The sequence below is a fragment of the Artemia franciscana genome, chromosome 4 (genome assembly GCF_032884065.1).
Source record: "Artemia franciscana chromosome 4, ASM3288406v1, whole genome shotgun sequence".
NCBI lineage: Eukaryota > Metazoa > Arthropoda > Branchiopoda > Anostraca > Artemiidae > Artemia > Artemia franciscana.
In genome coordinates, this window is record NC_088866.1 from 33672904 (window position 1) to 33687309 (window position 14406).

General features: G+C 34.3%; 1 protein-coding gene across 7 annotated transcripts in view; it reads right to left on the reverse strand.

Moving 5' to 3' along the window:
• Positions 1 to 412: 412 nt before the first annotated feature.
• Positions 413 to 14406, reverse strand: part of LOC136026332 (quinone oxidoreductase-like) — a 56049-nt gene continuing 42055 nt past the window's right edge. For all 7 annotated transcript variants that reach the window (XM_065702759.1, XM_065702763.1, XM_065702764.1 and 4 more), the window contains exons 5-8: positions 12263 to 12436; positions 9117 to 9246; positions 6589 to 6684; positions 413 to 1073 (exon numbers count right to left, since the gene is read on the reverse strand). In XM_065702759.1, the coding sequence (XP_065558831.1) occupies positions 900 to 1073; positions 6589 to 6684; positions 9117 to 9246; positions 12263 to 12436 (574 nt within the window). In that variant the 3' untranslated portion in view covers positions 413 to 899. The remainder of the gene's footprint in view (positions 1074 to 6588; positions 6685 to 9116; positions 9247 to 12262; positions 12437 to 14406) is intronic.

The window sequence follows — 14406 nt, forward strand, 5'->3', positions numbered from 1 at the left end:
TCAAGATGGGGGCCTAAGGTGATTAACTTGGTTGCAGAGCAAGTAAATATTGAGTTTGGGGACGATTCTGATACTTTGATCTCTACCTCTTCGAATACCATCATAAATATCACAACTGCTAAAACATTCTAAAGCGAAGTTCCTTAAAAATACAGCTATTAAATTAAACATAATATCCTTATAGTTATTGTAAACCTCTTACTTCTTTGGCGCAACTGTGAAAAAAAAACTATAGCGATTTCAAACACAATATCTAACAGACGCAGGGACCTCAGTAGTCAAGAAACATCGTTAATCTAACTACTGCTCCTACTTACACAATATCTAATGCTAGCAATTAGTGATCAAACTCAATCGTCATTGAAAAAGAAAAAAATAAAATATATCCTATATGAACCAAGATTTCAAAAACTTTGATATTATTACCATTCCTTTATTAACATAATCGAGAAAAATATTATAAAATTTGCTGTTTAGCAAGATACAGTCATAAAAATATTTATTTAATGAAAACCAAAGCACATGTACTGAAGCTTAAGCAACTTAGAACTGAATTAATAATCGCTCAGTGTATTTTCACTATCTGACAGCTGTTATTTCTTAGATCTAAGTCTATAATTGCTGCTTTACCTCAATTTTTGATTGTCCTGAAATTAATTTTAAAGCAGCGTCTTACATGTATATATCACTGCAACACCAAAAACACCTAACTTTTCCAAGAAGAAGCATACTAAATCAGCTTTCTACGAGATTGGTCCAAGCGACACTCCTGAAAAAAATGGCATAAATGTGGATTTGAGTTTGTTTTCTTGCAAAAAAAAATTCAGCTTAGAAGTTACCATAGTACTTAGATTTTCATTGATAATTGCTCAAAGTGCTGAAAGGCATCATTTATTCTTTTATTCGTCTGAAATAGCCAAAACCAATTTTCCTCTCGCACCACCTTCATGGCTTAAAACATTTGCATGAGCATCTTGCACGGCCTCCATTTGGTAATCTTTATCGATTACTGGTACTAAGTAGCCTGTCTCCACTCCTGATATCACAGCAGCGGCCGTTTCTTTCCATTCCGCCTGAAATAAAAACATTTCAACTGTAATGTTAAGGTAATCTAAAATTTATGGTAAACTTAAGCATAATGTAAAGTAAAGTTAAGGCAAAGGATGTGCGCAGGGAGGAACCTTGGAGCCCGCTTCTCCCCTCCCACCAACTCCAAGGTTTTTTTTTTCCGCATTTCTGGTTGCTTCTTATTCAAAATAACCAAATTAACGTTTCACTTTTTAAAATGGAAAAAAACTCTTCATGTGATATATTTAGCTACCATTTGGAATAATCCTTCACTTTGGATCAAACCACTTTGATTAGCTTCAGCAGAGACTCTCCCTCGGGAGTCTTATGCATAGACTAAGCCCTATCTGTTTTCAAGAATATGTCACAGAGGTCTATTTTTGGGAGAATTCAAAGAGTACTTTGAAATCAGAATCATGACAATCATAAAACCGGTCAAAGATACATAGGAACGATTTTGTGGCTACAAAAATTTGCTGCAACGACTGCGTAAAATGGTATTTTTTCAAGTTTATTCAGAAGTAGATATTCTTTCTGGTCACTTTTAAGCTGTAGAGTTACGCTGGCCACTTTTAAGCTGACCACTTTATCTGTAGAGTATCTGTAGAATACCTAGAGTGAGCCTGGCGTATTTAAGTGTGTTTTCAATAGATCAATATGTGTTAAATTATTTAAACAAGAAGTGCAACATTCTTAATTTCAGTCGAAGGTGTTGGAATATCAAAGGATTTTTCTTGCCGCGTAGGCTCTCTTTAATGTTTGCCGCTTGCTACTACTACTGGTGCTAATAAGTAATTGGAGCACCAAGATGCTTGAAGCTAACAAAGCAGAAGACACTCCTTTTGAGTCCCAGTCTACTGAAAACTTCACTCTACCCTCTCAACAATGGAGATAGAATTTCCTTTAAGTCTTTTCTTTGGCTTCTTCCTAACCCATTTAAGGAAAACCTGCTTTTTATTTGGCTGTAGATGGATGACCAAAAAGAAATCTCTTAGTAATTTATCATCCGTCACCCAAGTATAATAACCTTTTTACGGCCCTAAAAAACGGGATCAAACCACAGGTTGTTGTCCGATATAAAGTCGGTTAAAAATTACCTACAACTATGCTTATGCGATTCCTTTCAAAAATATCGACCATATTTTCCTTCACCTTTTAAAACACGTCTGTTTAAGAGCCATATGTCATTGCCGTTGCTTCTAAATCTCTAATACTAGCTTCTAGACTTATTTTTCTACTGTCCCAAACTTTTTGAGCTGCCAAGGAACACGATGCTCCAATTTTGGATGTTCTACTTTTTACATCTAAATAGAAGAATTTATTAATTACTAGGAACTTGAAATTCTTTATTTTGGGGAAGGACAGCCTTGCAAGGGAAGTTTCATTACAAAGAGACAACATTTTTTTTTTAGTTTGGTAGCTCCACCCGGTTTTAATAAGGTCGCAATCAAGTCGGAACCTTCAAGAGGTTTTTTTCTTGGGGGAGGAGGAGTAAGGAAGCTCGGAGTTCTTTATCTTTGGGGAGTGGGCTACCTTTTTCCTCTGGTCATCTCAAAGAGTATATGCTCCCTTTTTTTTCCTTGTATGGTAGTGGTCTGACAGGCTCTTAGGGTGATAAATACATAAAATATTCACGAATAAAACACAAGAGCAATGAATATTTTATGAGAATCAATTCCTTAAAAAAATTGTCTCGTTGCTTAACATCACGTCTTCAGTATCATTTATTAATATCTTAAGCTATATAATGTAGGCAAACAAACGCGTTTCAGAAGTTTATTAGAGGATCAAACCACTTTATTCAGTAAGTTTCATTCAGACATCAATTTTCTGACATCAACGAACGTAACAAACGTAATTACTCAACGAACTTTATTACTCTAAGAAACATTTTACCCTACATTGTATCGATAGTATTGTTTTTTTCTACTTTTTTGTTAATGATTTGACAAATGAACCACACAAAACATATATCATTTTAATCTACGCGTTTTTTCCAATAAAGTGTAAATGACATTTGCTTTTAAAAGCAGGGTTGCCACCCTAGTGATTTATTACTATTTCTAGTGATTTTTTTTTTTTTTGCGTAGTGTTTTTTTTTGGCTTGTGTGTTTCTTGTGATATTAATTCTAAACTATTTATTTTTTCTAAGTCTAGTGATTTCCTAAGTTGTAGTATGTGAAGGGTAAATTCAAGTGAATAAATCATCCAGGAAGCTAATTATCGAAAGCAAAAGTTATGCTCTAGTAAAAAGTTAGTAACAGCCAATAAAACCCAAAACCTCTCTATGTTCTGTCTCAGAAAACATAGTTAACCAAATCGAGAGAAATTATCCTGACAAAATTTGTAAGCACAAATTTCCACAAATTAGAATTACATAGCCGATGTGCAAAGAAAGATTAATCGAAATTGATTGTTTTTTTTTAGCTTTGACATTTAGTCGTTAGCATATTGTAAACTTGGGCAGACCCAGTGTAAAGTTTTTCCTTTGGTTAGTTAGAAAAGCACCCCCTCTTCGATCCTTTCATTATTCATTACATTTCATTATTATCAGATTTCATATTCATTATTATAGAATTCATTTCATTATTATCATTTCTATATTCAATTGAAACAAAAATCTACCAAAAAAGGTTGCAATTTGTTCAGACAGTTAAAAATAAAATAAAACATTTCAACACAAAAATAAAACTGAAAGTTCAAGTATTTTGGCTTCACACCTCGAAGCCATTATGAACGTCAAAAAACATAAGGAGAAAAAAAAGAGCTTCAACAAAACATGGAAAAAAGAATAAAGAAAAAAACTATACTAAAAACAAAAGAATGACGAAAAGAAATACATATTTAAACAAAATCAAGTCACGCAACAATGCAAAAGGCATATGCCAGCCCGTTATGTAAAATAAATAGAGTATTTTTATTTAAAAATCTTACGTATGTTCAAGGTCGATTCAATTAAAAACCAACTACAGATAAAGAAACTATTGTGCTTGATAAATTTAATGAGCCTTTTTCGTTTCTAAATAAGCTGATTTATTTTTTAAAAGTCTATTTTATCTTACATTTTAAAATCAAACTGATATGACGCTGATTTTGCATAAAGTTTTAGCTTGTGTTTTTTTTTTTGTTTGTTAAACTATAATAAATTGAATTTGAATAAATTAAATTGACATTCGTCTCTATCTCTACTAACACCGTGATACATAATTGTCTTAATTTAATTTCTATAATGTCACAAAGACTTTGTAAAAGCCTAATACAGTTACTAATTAATTTTGCTTCATCGAACGCAGTACTTTGGTGTGGAAGATCGAACAAACGCTCAAAAGGTTTCTAATTAATTATTTAAAAGAAAAAATCATACCTTATGCAATAACATAGACTATTGGAATATCGTACTGTCGGAGTTTAGTTTCAAATATTTTGGATTTCTTCAAACATAGTATTTTCCACATGAACAAGTTAGTCTATTTGTTCCACTTTATAAGTTTTTTTTATTACTTCTTTGCCCAATTTTACAATTAAATGCCCAATTAAAATTTCTAAATGGTTTCTAAATGTATAGGAAAAATTTCTAATAAGAAAAAGTAAATATTTCGGTTAAATCACCGCTTGCCAACATTCACAAATTGAGGAAATAAGCAAAGGGCGCCAATTCAGGTAAATATGGGTGGTGGAGCGAGGATTGTCTCTATTCCTTTTATAAGGGTACAAAAAGGAACTGATCAGGTGTACAGCTTCACTTGTCTTGGTAGCAATATTAGTAAAGACAGTGGGAGCAGTGAAGATGGTAAAAGTAAAATAGCCAAAGCTCACGGTGTTTTTTCACTGTTAAAAAAAGTTTGGAAGAATAGGGAGATAAATCAACAAACCAGATTAGAATATTAGAAGCTACAGTGATGACAGTGGTCAAATATGGCTCTGAAGCATGGGCACTCCGAAAAGCAGATGAAAATTTACTAGATGTTTTCCAGAGAAATTGCCTATGGATTATTCTGGATACCCAGCTTACTGAGCGTATTTCAAACAGTAGGCTGTACGAAAAATGTGGTTCAATCCCGCTTTCTGGGGCTATAACGAAAGAAAGGTTAAGATGGCTTGGGCACATTCTGCGATTGAAGGATGACAGATTGCCGAAGATTGTCCTTTTCGGCCAAACGTCTAGGGCTAAACGGAAAGCAGATCGTCCGCGGTTAGGATGGGAGATTTAAAGGAAATGGAAACTTCCTGGGAGGGCGTAAAGAGGAAGGATAGGAATAGACTGGGATGGAGTAGGAACATGCGTAGCTGTGTTGGCCTCAGTCGGCTTGGGGCTGCGGTGAGTTGTCAGTAGTATTAATAGTTTATTTTTATGCCATTAACTGTATAATTAACTGATGGAGTGCATTTTCTAGGCATAGAAGGGTATTTTAAGAAAATATGGATCAAATAGGAGGTCGTTGAAAAATTATCTGAAAATTAACTCTGTATAGGAATAGTTCCCATCTTTTTTTTATGCTTGATAAGTTAGTTAATGTTGCTGTTTAATTGGCAGCGCTTGATTACGCAACTAGGCATGTACGCTGTTTTTTAAGATTATATATATATATATATATATATATATATATATATATATATATATATATATATATATATATATATATATATATATATATATATATATGTGTTTAAAGGAAAACGTTTTAATTTAAACGAACACTTTCATGATCTTGTATACCCGTTACTTTAAAATTCAAATTTTTAAAAATGTCTTAGAGCCAGGGTCAAATCGAGGAGGGGTACCCGGTTTGACCACCCTCCATCCTGAAACTTTTGCCTAACTCATACAAAAGTAACAAAAACATATATGAACAAATTTGTATTGCGTTTCAGTTTTCTTGTTAATACCCCTTCCTTCCCCCTCGAATAATAATCCTGGATACGGCCGTACCTGGAGACCACTTGGTACTCTTCTTCAAGATGTACCACTTTTCTCCCTCGCTATACTACTGATATGCATCCTTCAGTTCTCAGTGTAATAGTTACAATTCAGCCGAAAGCAAAATATTCAAATCTGGTCCGTGTTATCGGCAAGGTACCAAAAACTGTAGATTCAAAAGGCAATCAAAGTGGCTTGACACTAAGTGGCACTTGGTTGCCCACTGACTTCCGTTTAAACTATTTTATTATTTTAAGACTTGGGGATGGATATTAACAGACTATGAACTGTCTGGAGGTCTGCTTATTTAAGGGCCCGAAAGTTCTTGTTGTGAAGCTAGTTTTTTGGCGTGTGACAAATAGTTAGATCCACACTAGAAGGGCTGATCCTCTCTCGTCTGCTACGCGTATTTATCCTGGTTTGCGAGAACATATCTATTTCCGACCAACACTTCATTAATTTTTGGAGGAAAAATAAATTTAAGCATTTATATTATTTGAATATTCTTTTTAGTTAGATTATTTTTTTTTTTTTAGCTCACACTTTGTACTTAAATAGCTGATCACTGATTAAATTTTTATAATATAAAATCGGTTGCTTACAGGTGTTGAACGGAAGAGAGCACAGCCAATAATTGATGCTTCTTCGGTCATAAGGAACCTAGGACTTATTTCTACGTTGCCACGATTTCCAACAACCTGCAAAACATAAATATAGTTAGGCACGTCAAGTCTCTAAGATCTAAATTTCATCTATGCCGAGTAGAAGCAACATAAATATGAATGGAGTGAGTACATTTTTTTCCGCTTGCCTTGCTGTGTCACCTTCCCCCATCCCCTCTCTCTCTCTATGTATTGTCGTCTATTTACTTTACAATCTCATGTTTTGGTGCTGAAGGAATTAATAAAATGAAATTGCTTGAAGAGTCAGTAAGATTGTTGATGGGTTCACTTAAGTCAAGAGTGGGATTTCAATTGGACTTGATATCGCTTTAGGGGGCTTCAGAATTCCATATGGAATATCCCAGTTTTATTTTAATTGCCACTGCTTGAAGATTTATGCCGCAGCAATCAAATGAAAGATCTGCCATCTAGAGCGATCAGCAAGATTAAATTCCATATTCACTTTCAAACTGAAAAATGTTTACGAGAGGAAAATCTTTAAAATCATTGATGTTATTATATCTGTACTGACTTTGAAAGGTCATTTTTTATTATCTACGCATGTTATTGTTCAATCGGTAACTTTTAGCCAATCAGTAATATTCAACCATGAAACAACGACGTGTGACGTTGAACAACGGCCACTAGAAGGGAGTAGTTCTCATTGCCCCCCAGCTTTCTTCTAAGCTCCTCCCAAAATCATGAGTTTCCACAACTTTTGGGAGCTTCTTATTCAAATTTTCAATGAAAATTCGTATTTAGAATATCTCCCCCAACCTAAAAAAAACTGAGAACGTTTCTGATGACATTTTTTTCCTATGGCTTCAGCCCGACTGGATGTGCTGCTTGCTTGTCAATAGCAAAACAAGATGGACATATTCCCCCTAACTATATTCTCTCATGTTTCTAAAATCAGGAGGTGTTGTGAAAAATTTTATATTCTTGACTGAAGGAAAGAGCAATGTTTAAACTTAAAACAGCCAGAAGCTACCCTAGGCATGAATTAGGTTGTAATAACCAATAGTTTGTATGTGCAATAACATATATTCTACCATGTTCTTTACCCTCTTTTCTCTCTCAAAAATTTCGATTCGATTCACGAACTTATGGATTACACATAACATCTGTCAGAACAACCAATTACTTTCATGGCTTAATGTGAAATTTAAACCTAGAAAAAAGGACTGACTTATCCATTTATTTTTCAAAATTCCAGTAAACTTTATTTTTGCTAAAATTGTACGAATAGTATACTAATCAGGCTATTTTTTCATCATAAATTAGTGCCAAGACATACCCTACTGACACATGTGAAAATGCTCTCCACGCTTTCGAAGTTGGAATGCTGGTCTCGTTTATCTCATGAGTTTTCAGTAAAGCATTCAAAACACTAAAACATACAGGATCGAAATTAGAGTTGATGTTCTACTGTTTACTCAGGATAGCTGTTATATTCGAGTATGTCTATATCGAAGAAAATGTTATTAAGTAAGGACAAATATATATTCTAAATAATGAGCCAATTATATTCTGGTTAGATATGGAACCTCCAGATAAAACTAGTAAAGAAAGTGTAACTCCATTTCCTGTGGAGGTTTCTGATGCTTTGGTAGTAAAATCTAAAATAAAAAGCCTGAAAAAATAAATAAGAAGATACAAACCTTCGGACACGACCTTCGTAAAGCATTTTTTTTTTTAGATAGCTTCGGATGTTTTAAGAATTCAACCCCAAATTTTCTCGATTTTTGTGCTTCATAACTTTTAATTCATTTGTTTAACAGCTTCTGTTATCTAAAGAAGCCTTTAGACTGCTTTTTAAATAGGCCGGCCTTCAAAGTACAACACTTCAAGTAAAAGATTACTCAAAATTGGCATAAAAAATACTAATTCAGAAAATAAATTTTTTTCATTTTCCCAAAGCTTGTGTGGGCATTAACTGCTCGTTCTGGAGGCATGTAATTTTTGGAGGATTATGTAAATAACTCATGCAAAAGTAGCAAAAAAGGCAAGCTTAGTCAAAACCTACTGTAAATCGCTCACTTACACCTCTTTGAATTATGGTTAAAGCAAGTACTTTTTTTCATGGTTGCCACGATGGCTTTAATCTAGTAGAGAATCTAACTTTTAGAATCCATGTTGTTCTTTTTGTCAGCGCTTCCTTCCCTTAGAGGAATACGAAGCTTCCTGAATTTAAATAACAGTTTTTGCAGATTGTAGACGTCATGACAAGTTTTATGAGCTAAGCTTTTTCTTCACAATTACTACAGAATATTTTGCCTGTTTTTCCATCATCTCATTAAATATAAAGAAATTTTGTTCAGAAACCATATAAGGCTCCCAAGAAATTTTTTTTATCAAATATTTACGATTACACAAAGAAAATTTCTAGAATTCGTACTATGAATTGCAAATAAATTGCAGCTATTCAAATTGCAGCGAGATTTATAATCAAAGATTAAACCACTCACGATAATCCGAGCTCTTGGACCAATAACTGTTAAGTCTGATCCCAAGTTAATATCTGAAGCATTTTCAATAATAACATCAAAGCCTTCGCCACCAACAGCTTCAGCTGCCTTCTCCAAATATCCCTTCTCTCTGAAAATAGAAATATATCATATTATTATAATATTTACCTATATTGCTATAACACATAATATATATAATATTTACCCATTTATGGTTCAAATCATGCATTTGCACTCTTCTCTACTTTAAATTCTCAGACACATGGCATAGCTATTATTAATCATAGTTAGCAATAGGAAGTAGATGGAAATCCTCAGGAAGGTAGTAAGTATCTGCAATAGCCTCGTATTAAGAAGGAGAATCTGTTCCCAGGTACTCGCCTCTGTTCTAAGTAATCCTAATCATAATGAAGCTAAAATTGGTACTTAAACCAAAGAATAATACTGGGAGCCTGAAGACCTTCCACGGGCAGAATCACAGTCAGAAGAGCTCCGCATGAAGAAAGCACAAAGAAAAGCTGAAAGTCAGCGCAAGCTAGACACGAATATCCTGCTGGTTAAACTATACATTTATTGCCACATTCAAACTGATCAATGCAGGTCGAAGAATGTTTGAATGATAAGCTTTCGAATAGGATTATATTAAAAACTACGTAATTTTTACAGAAAATCTAGGGTGACATTAAAAAATAAAACCAGCATAAATTAGTACATATAAATAAATTCAAAACGAGAAAAATTACTGTTAATGAAGTTAATGAAGAAATCAAACATACCACAAATATGAGTTGCAACTAATAATAGAGTCAGCCGCAGAAATTATCATAAATAAAAGGCTTACAAGCCAACATAAATGACTGCAGCAAAAGCCAACAAGAATCTTGGCAATAACGAAGAGAGCATTGAGCTCTAGATCATCAGCTATTACCACCAAGCTTCTAAAAGGCATAATACGACAAAAATATAAACTTGGAATATACGTTGCCATCATGCTCAATGAGTTGGATCAATCGGCTTAAGAATCGATAGACAACAAAATGTGTCAGGAGTGTTCAAGATTCATTATGTCGAATTAGCCTCCGAGAACAGAAAAAAACATCCCTCACATACTTTAGTAAGCGTAAAGATTTGTCGACAACTTTGAAGCTGCTCTGTGACCAAATGCTATACCAAACCTGCTCCAGTTAGACAATTCTTCGACAACTTCGACTCTATATGATGCACCTAAGACCAAAATGCGTAACCAGTTTTTCCCCAACCCGTTGCCCGGCCGACTTGCCCTATTTGTTCAGCTAAACAATAATTTTTACTCCTTGTGATAAAGCTCCCATATTATTTGGTGAAAAGGAGTGATACAAAAAGTCATGGTGCACAGTTTAGAGTGTACAAAATGAGATGAACCACTATCACAACAATGGGTCTTAGAGCACTTATCCTTGTCAAACGCAATCAAAGGCAATTTTAGCAGAAAACTCTGAATAATTATAGAAATATCAAACGAACCTAGAAAAATCAGGAATTCTCTTTGATAAGACGAAGATTTCTTTAGCCTTATGACTGTAATCATCTACTTTTGCAGTAATGTTCCCTGTGAGGGAATTTATTTAGATGAAGAGGAAATCAATTAAAACAATAAAAAGCAGACAAATAAAAAAAAAAACAAGATAAGCTGCTAAGCAAATCTTCCAGCCTCCTCGTAAAGGGGGGTCCCCCTCCTTACAAGCGGACCTACATGTGGTCACAAGTGCCTACCCCTAGTTGGCCAGAGTCAATCCTCAAACACACTGCTTGTGGAAAGTGAACAACCCAAACAGGTTAATAAATAATCTTTTTATGTTGTATATCAGGTTTCATGTACTATTAAGCATATTTCCATTTAAAATCAAAATTTTACCTTTGTAAATTCTAGCAAATTGCTAAATTTTGGCAAATCCAAGACGAAGAGTTCTAATGATATCCTAAGCCTTCAAAAAATACCCCTTCGATCGCTTTCCGTTTCTTTAGTAGTTTTTCTGACAGTTGAAAGAAAAAACTAATATCATTGAAAATATAGGTTTATTTTAATTCATACAATATTAGCATGATTTTTTCAAAGGAATTATCATATTTGCGTGTCAAATTTGTCTGTGGCATATGTGTACCTAGTTCCTAGTTCAATTTTTTAAAAAATAAATTTAAGAGGAATTCAGCATAAGAAATTAGGACACAGTTTTATGGACAAAAATTATATTAATTTATCTTCACATTAAAAGATTCAAGGTACTTCAACCTTTCCCAGAGAACAAGTTCGATTCTTGCAAAAATTGTACTTGATAAAAGGGACCCAAGGAGCCATCTTTGACAGATAAATTCAATAGCACGTGTCATTCCTCCTCCTCTGTTTGGATAGGTGTACATCCTACCATACATATTTCTATTTCTTTTAAATATGACATAGCTATCAGTTATCAGTTATGTGGTGACATAGGCCATTAGGTATCAATTACTTATCAGTTATATGGTATATCAATTATATGAGCATATTTATTAGAAATTTAGCTTCTGAGCTAAAACTTTATGGGAGGGGATTACAATCCCTCTAGAAAAGTCTTAGCATCCAATAAACTTTGCCCAGAGGTGACTATGCTCAAATGCTAGTTTCAAAAAGTTCTTCAAGTCTAATCCTCTTTGCGGATACTGAAGTTGAGCTTGGCGTCCTGCAAGGTTTAGTTCTAGGGCCAGTTATGTTCTTGAGTTATGTTAATGACGTTGATTTGGTACAGATGTCAGAAATGAGTCTAATATCCGTGTCAAAATTTATTAATTTGTTTGAGACGGTTATTCTTTGTTTCGATGCTAAATACTTGCCCTGAATCTTGACTAGTCAAACTTCCTGATCTTTTTTTTTTTTTTTTACAGGTTTCTCAGGTTGTCTGAAATTCCTCTTCCAGGGGGCTCTTTTATTAGACCGAAAGAGCGGAATGTCCACTTTCTTAGTTTTCTTCTTAATCAAAACTCCTCCTTCAAAAATCCCATCAGTCTAATAAAAATAAAACAACCAAGCTTTGTGACCTGCTTTGAAAGAATTGAAAAGTATTTTGTTTAGCTTGCAAACATATTATTAAACTAAAGAAGGAATTTAAAGAAGTGTATAAATTTGGTTAAACCTGTGATTAAAAACAAACAGAGCTCCATTTTTCTTGACTAGATCCATTCCTTGTTGAGTTCCGGCAGTGCCGACAACCACATTTCCATTTGCTCGAGCCCACTGAGTTACAGCCAAGCCAACAGCACCACTTGCACCGTGAACCAGAACTTTCTCAGCTGGCTTAGCTCCACCTCTAGAAAATAAAATGATATTAATATCAAATGTAGTATAAATTATATTAAACAATTATCGACAGTACTAGTTACACCATAAACAGGACTATTTCAGCTAATTTACCACAATCTCAAACTATACTGTAAATGATATTAAACAAGCTCCACTTAAACCATGAACTAGAATTTTTTCACCTGGCTTACTGCCATCTCGGTAATATCTAAGGGTTTAACTATATAACATCACTAAATATTAACAGTACTCGCACAATGAGCCAGAATTTTTATAGCTGGCACAACACAACCTCTCTGATATCAATTGATATTGATACTAAATGTAATACAATTAGTGTAGGTTTGATAAATAAATTTTTTTTAATAGTGACTTCAAGTTAAAATTTTAATAGCATTTTTTTCCAACTGTATTTTGGTAATTCAAATAGAGCAATAAAATCTAATTGTAATGCTAGTTTTTTGGATATATAACTAATTATTAATGTCGAAGTAACAAGTACAAACGACCTATGTTAGAAATTATCTCTACGACCCAATGCGCTGACAAATCTTTTTGACAAATTCCTTTCCATTGTTCCAAACATATTAGCTAATACAGGGTCATTTAAAAGAAAGAGAGGGGGCTACCGCTGCAAGAATTATCCGAAGGCCAATGGCGAGGACTATTATTATTTTTTATTTATGTTTGAGTCGGTATCCGGATGAGGCGTAATTACTTTTGCCCCGGGCACCACCAACCCTAGGAACAGCCCTGAGTTTATGATAGACTACAGTGATTGATTTGGTCAGCTCGTTGCACCTCTTCTTCCACGACATAGCAAAGGTTCCTTACAGTGTTTGAAATAGGCAGAACGGTTATTCTTATTGTTTTTCAATTACCATTACTTGATATCAGTCTTGTTAGTTGTTTATCTGATCGCCTATTGCAGCAATTTTCCCATATAATCTGGCAGCCTATTCAGGTAATCAATCTATGCTACAAACTTTAAAAGGCTATTATATTATGGATCAAAGTTTAGGGGAGAGATTTTCGACATTAAAAACGACAAAAATGTTAATACAAAACAATTAGTCTTTCTATTAAATTTTAAAACTTCAAACCATGCAATCAAATTCTCTCTCACAACAAGTTCTGACTTCATACTGTTCATTCTTTCGCTATATTAAGACAAGTTTTTTTCAACTGAAAGTAAGAAGCAACATTAACACATAGGAAAAAAGATATTATCACGCATATGAGGGGGACTACCCCCTCCTCAACACCTCACTCTACATATTAAATTTTTTTTGAACTTGTCGTTTTTTAAAAACTGTCAGAAAATCTGACTGGTTTCTCAACGGTAAAATTCCTCACAGAAAAGCTCCTCACAGAGAAATACTCTAGACAATTTAATCCCGGTGAAAATTTACCCTGGACAATTATCCTTAACATCTCCATGCGTAAAATTGAGTTGGCAAAGAGAAAGCAAAACAAACAAAAGAATTTTGTATAGGAATTCTGGCAGATTCCTCCAGTGTAAAATTTCACCTTAAATGCTCACCCCCTGGAAACTTTCCTCCCCACGGAAACTTTTCCCCGTGGAAAACCCCCTAGCAGGAGATTCATACCCCCCCCCCAACCAAAAAATGTATGCACACTTTCCAGTAACAAATACTGTATGTAAACAATGGGCGAATTTTACAGCTTAAAAACCTTCTCCCTGGGACTTTTGGGGGTCATGTTAGCTCCAAAAGCACAGTAATTGGGCCTTTCAACCATGAAGAACAAAATGGCTGTCCCAAAGTTTCTATCGGACTATTTTTGTGAAAAAGGGGCGTGGGAAAGGGCTTTGCCCACCAGTCTTTTTAGTCACTTAAAAATTTCACTAAAACATTTCCGTTCAAATGAACCCTCTCCTGTATATTTTAGGTCCACTGAGTCAGTACGATTACCGCTGGGGAAAAATAGACACACATCCATTATCTTTCTTCTGGC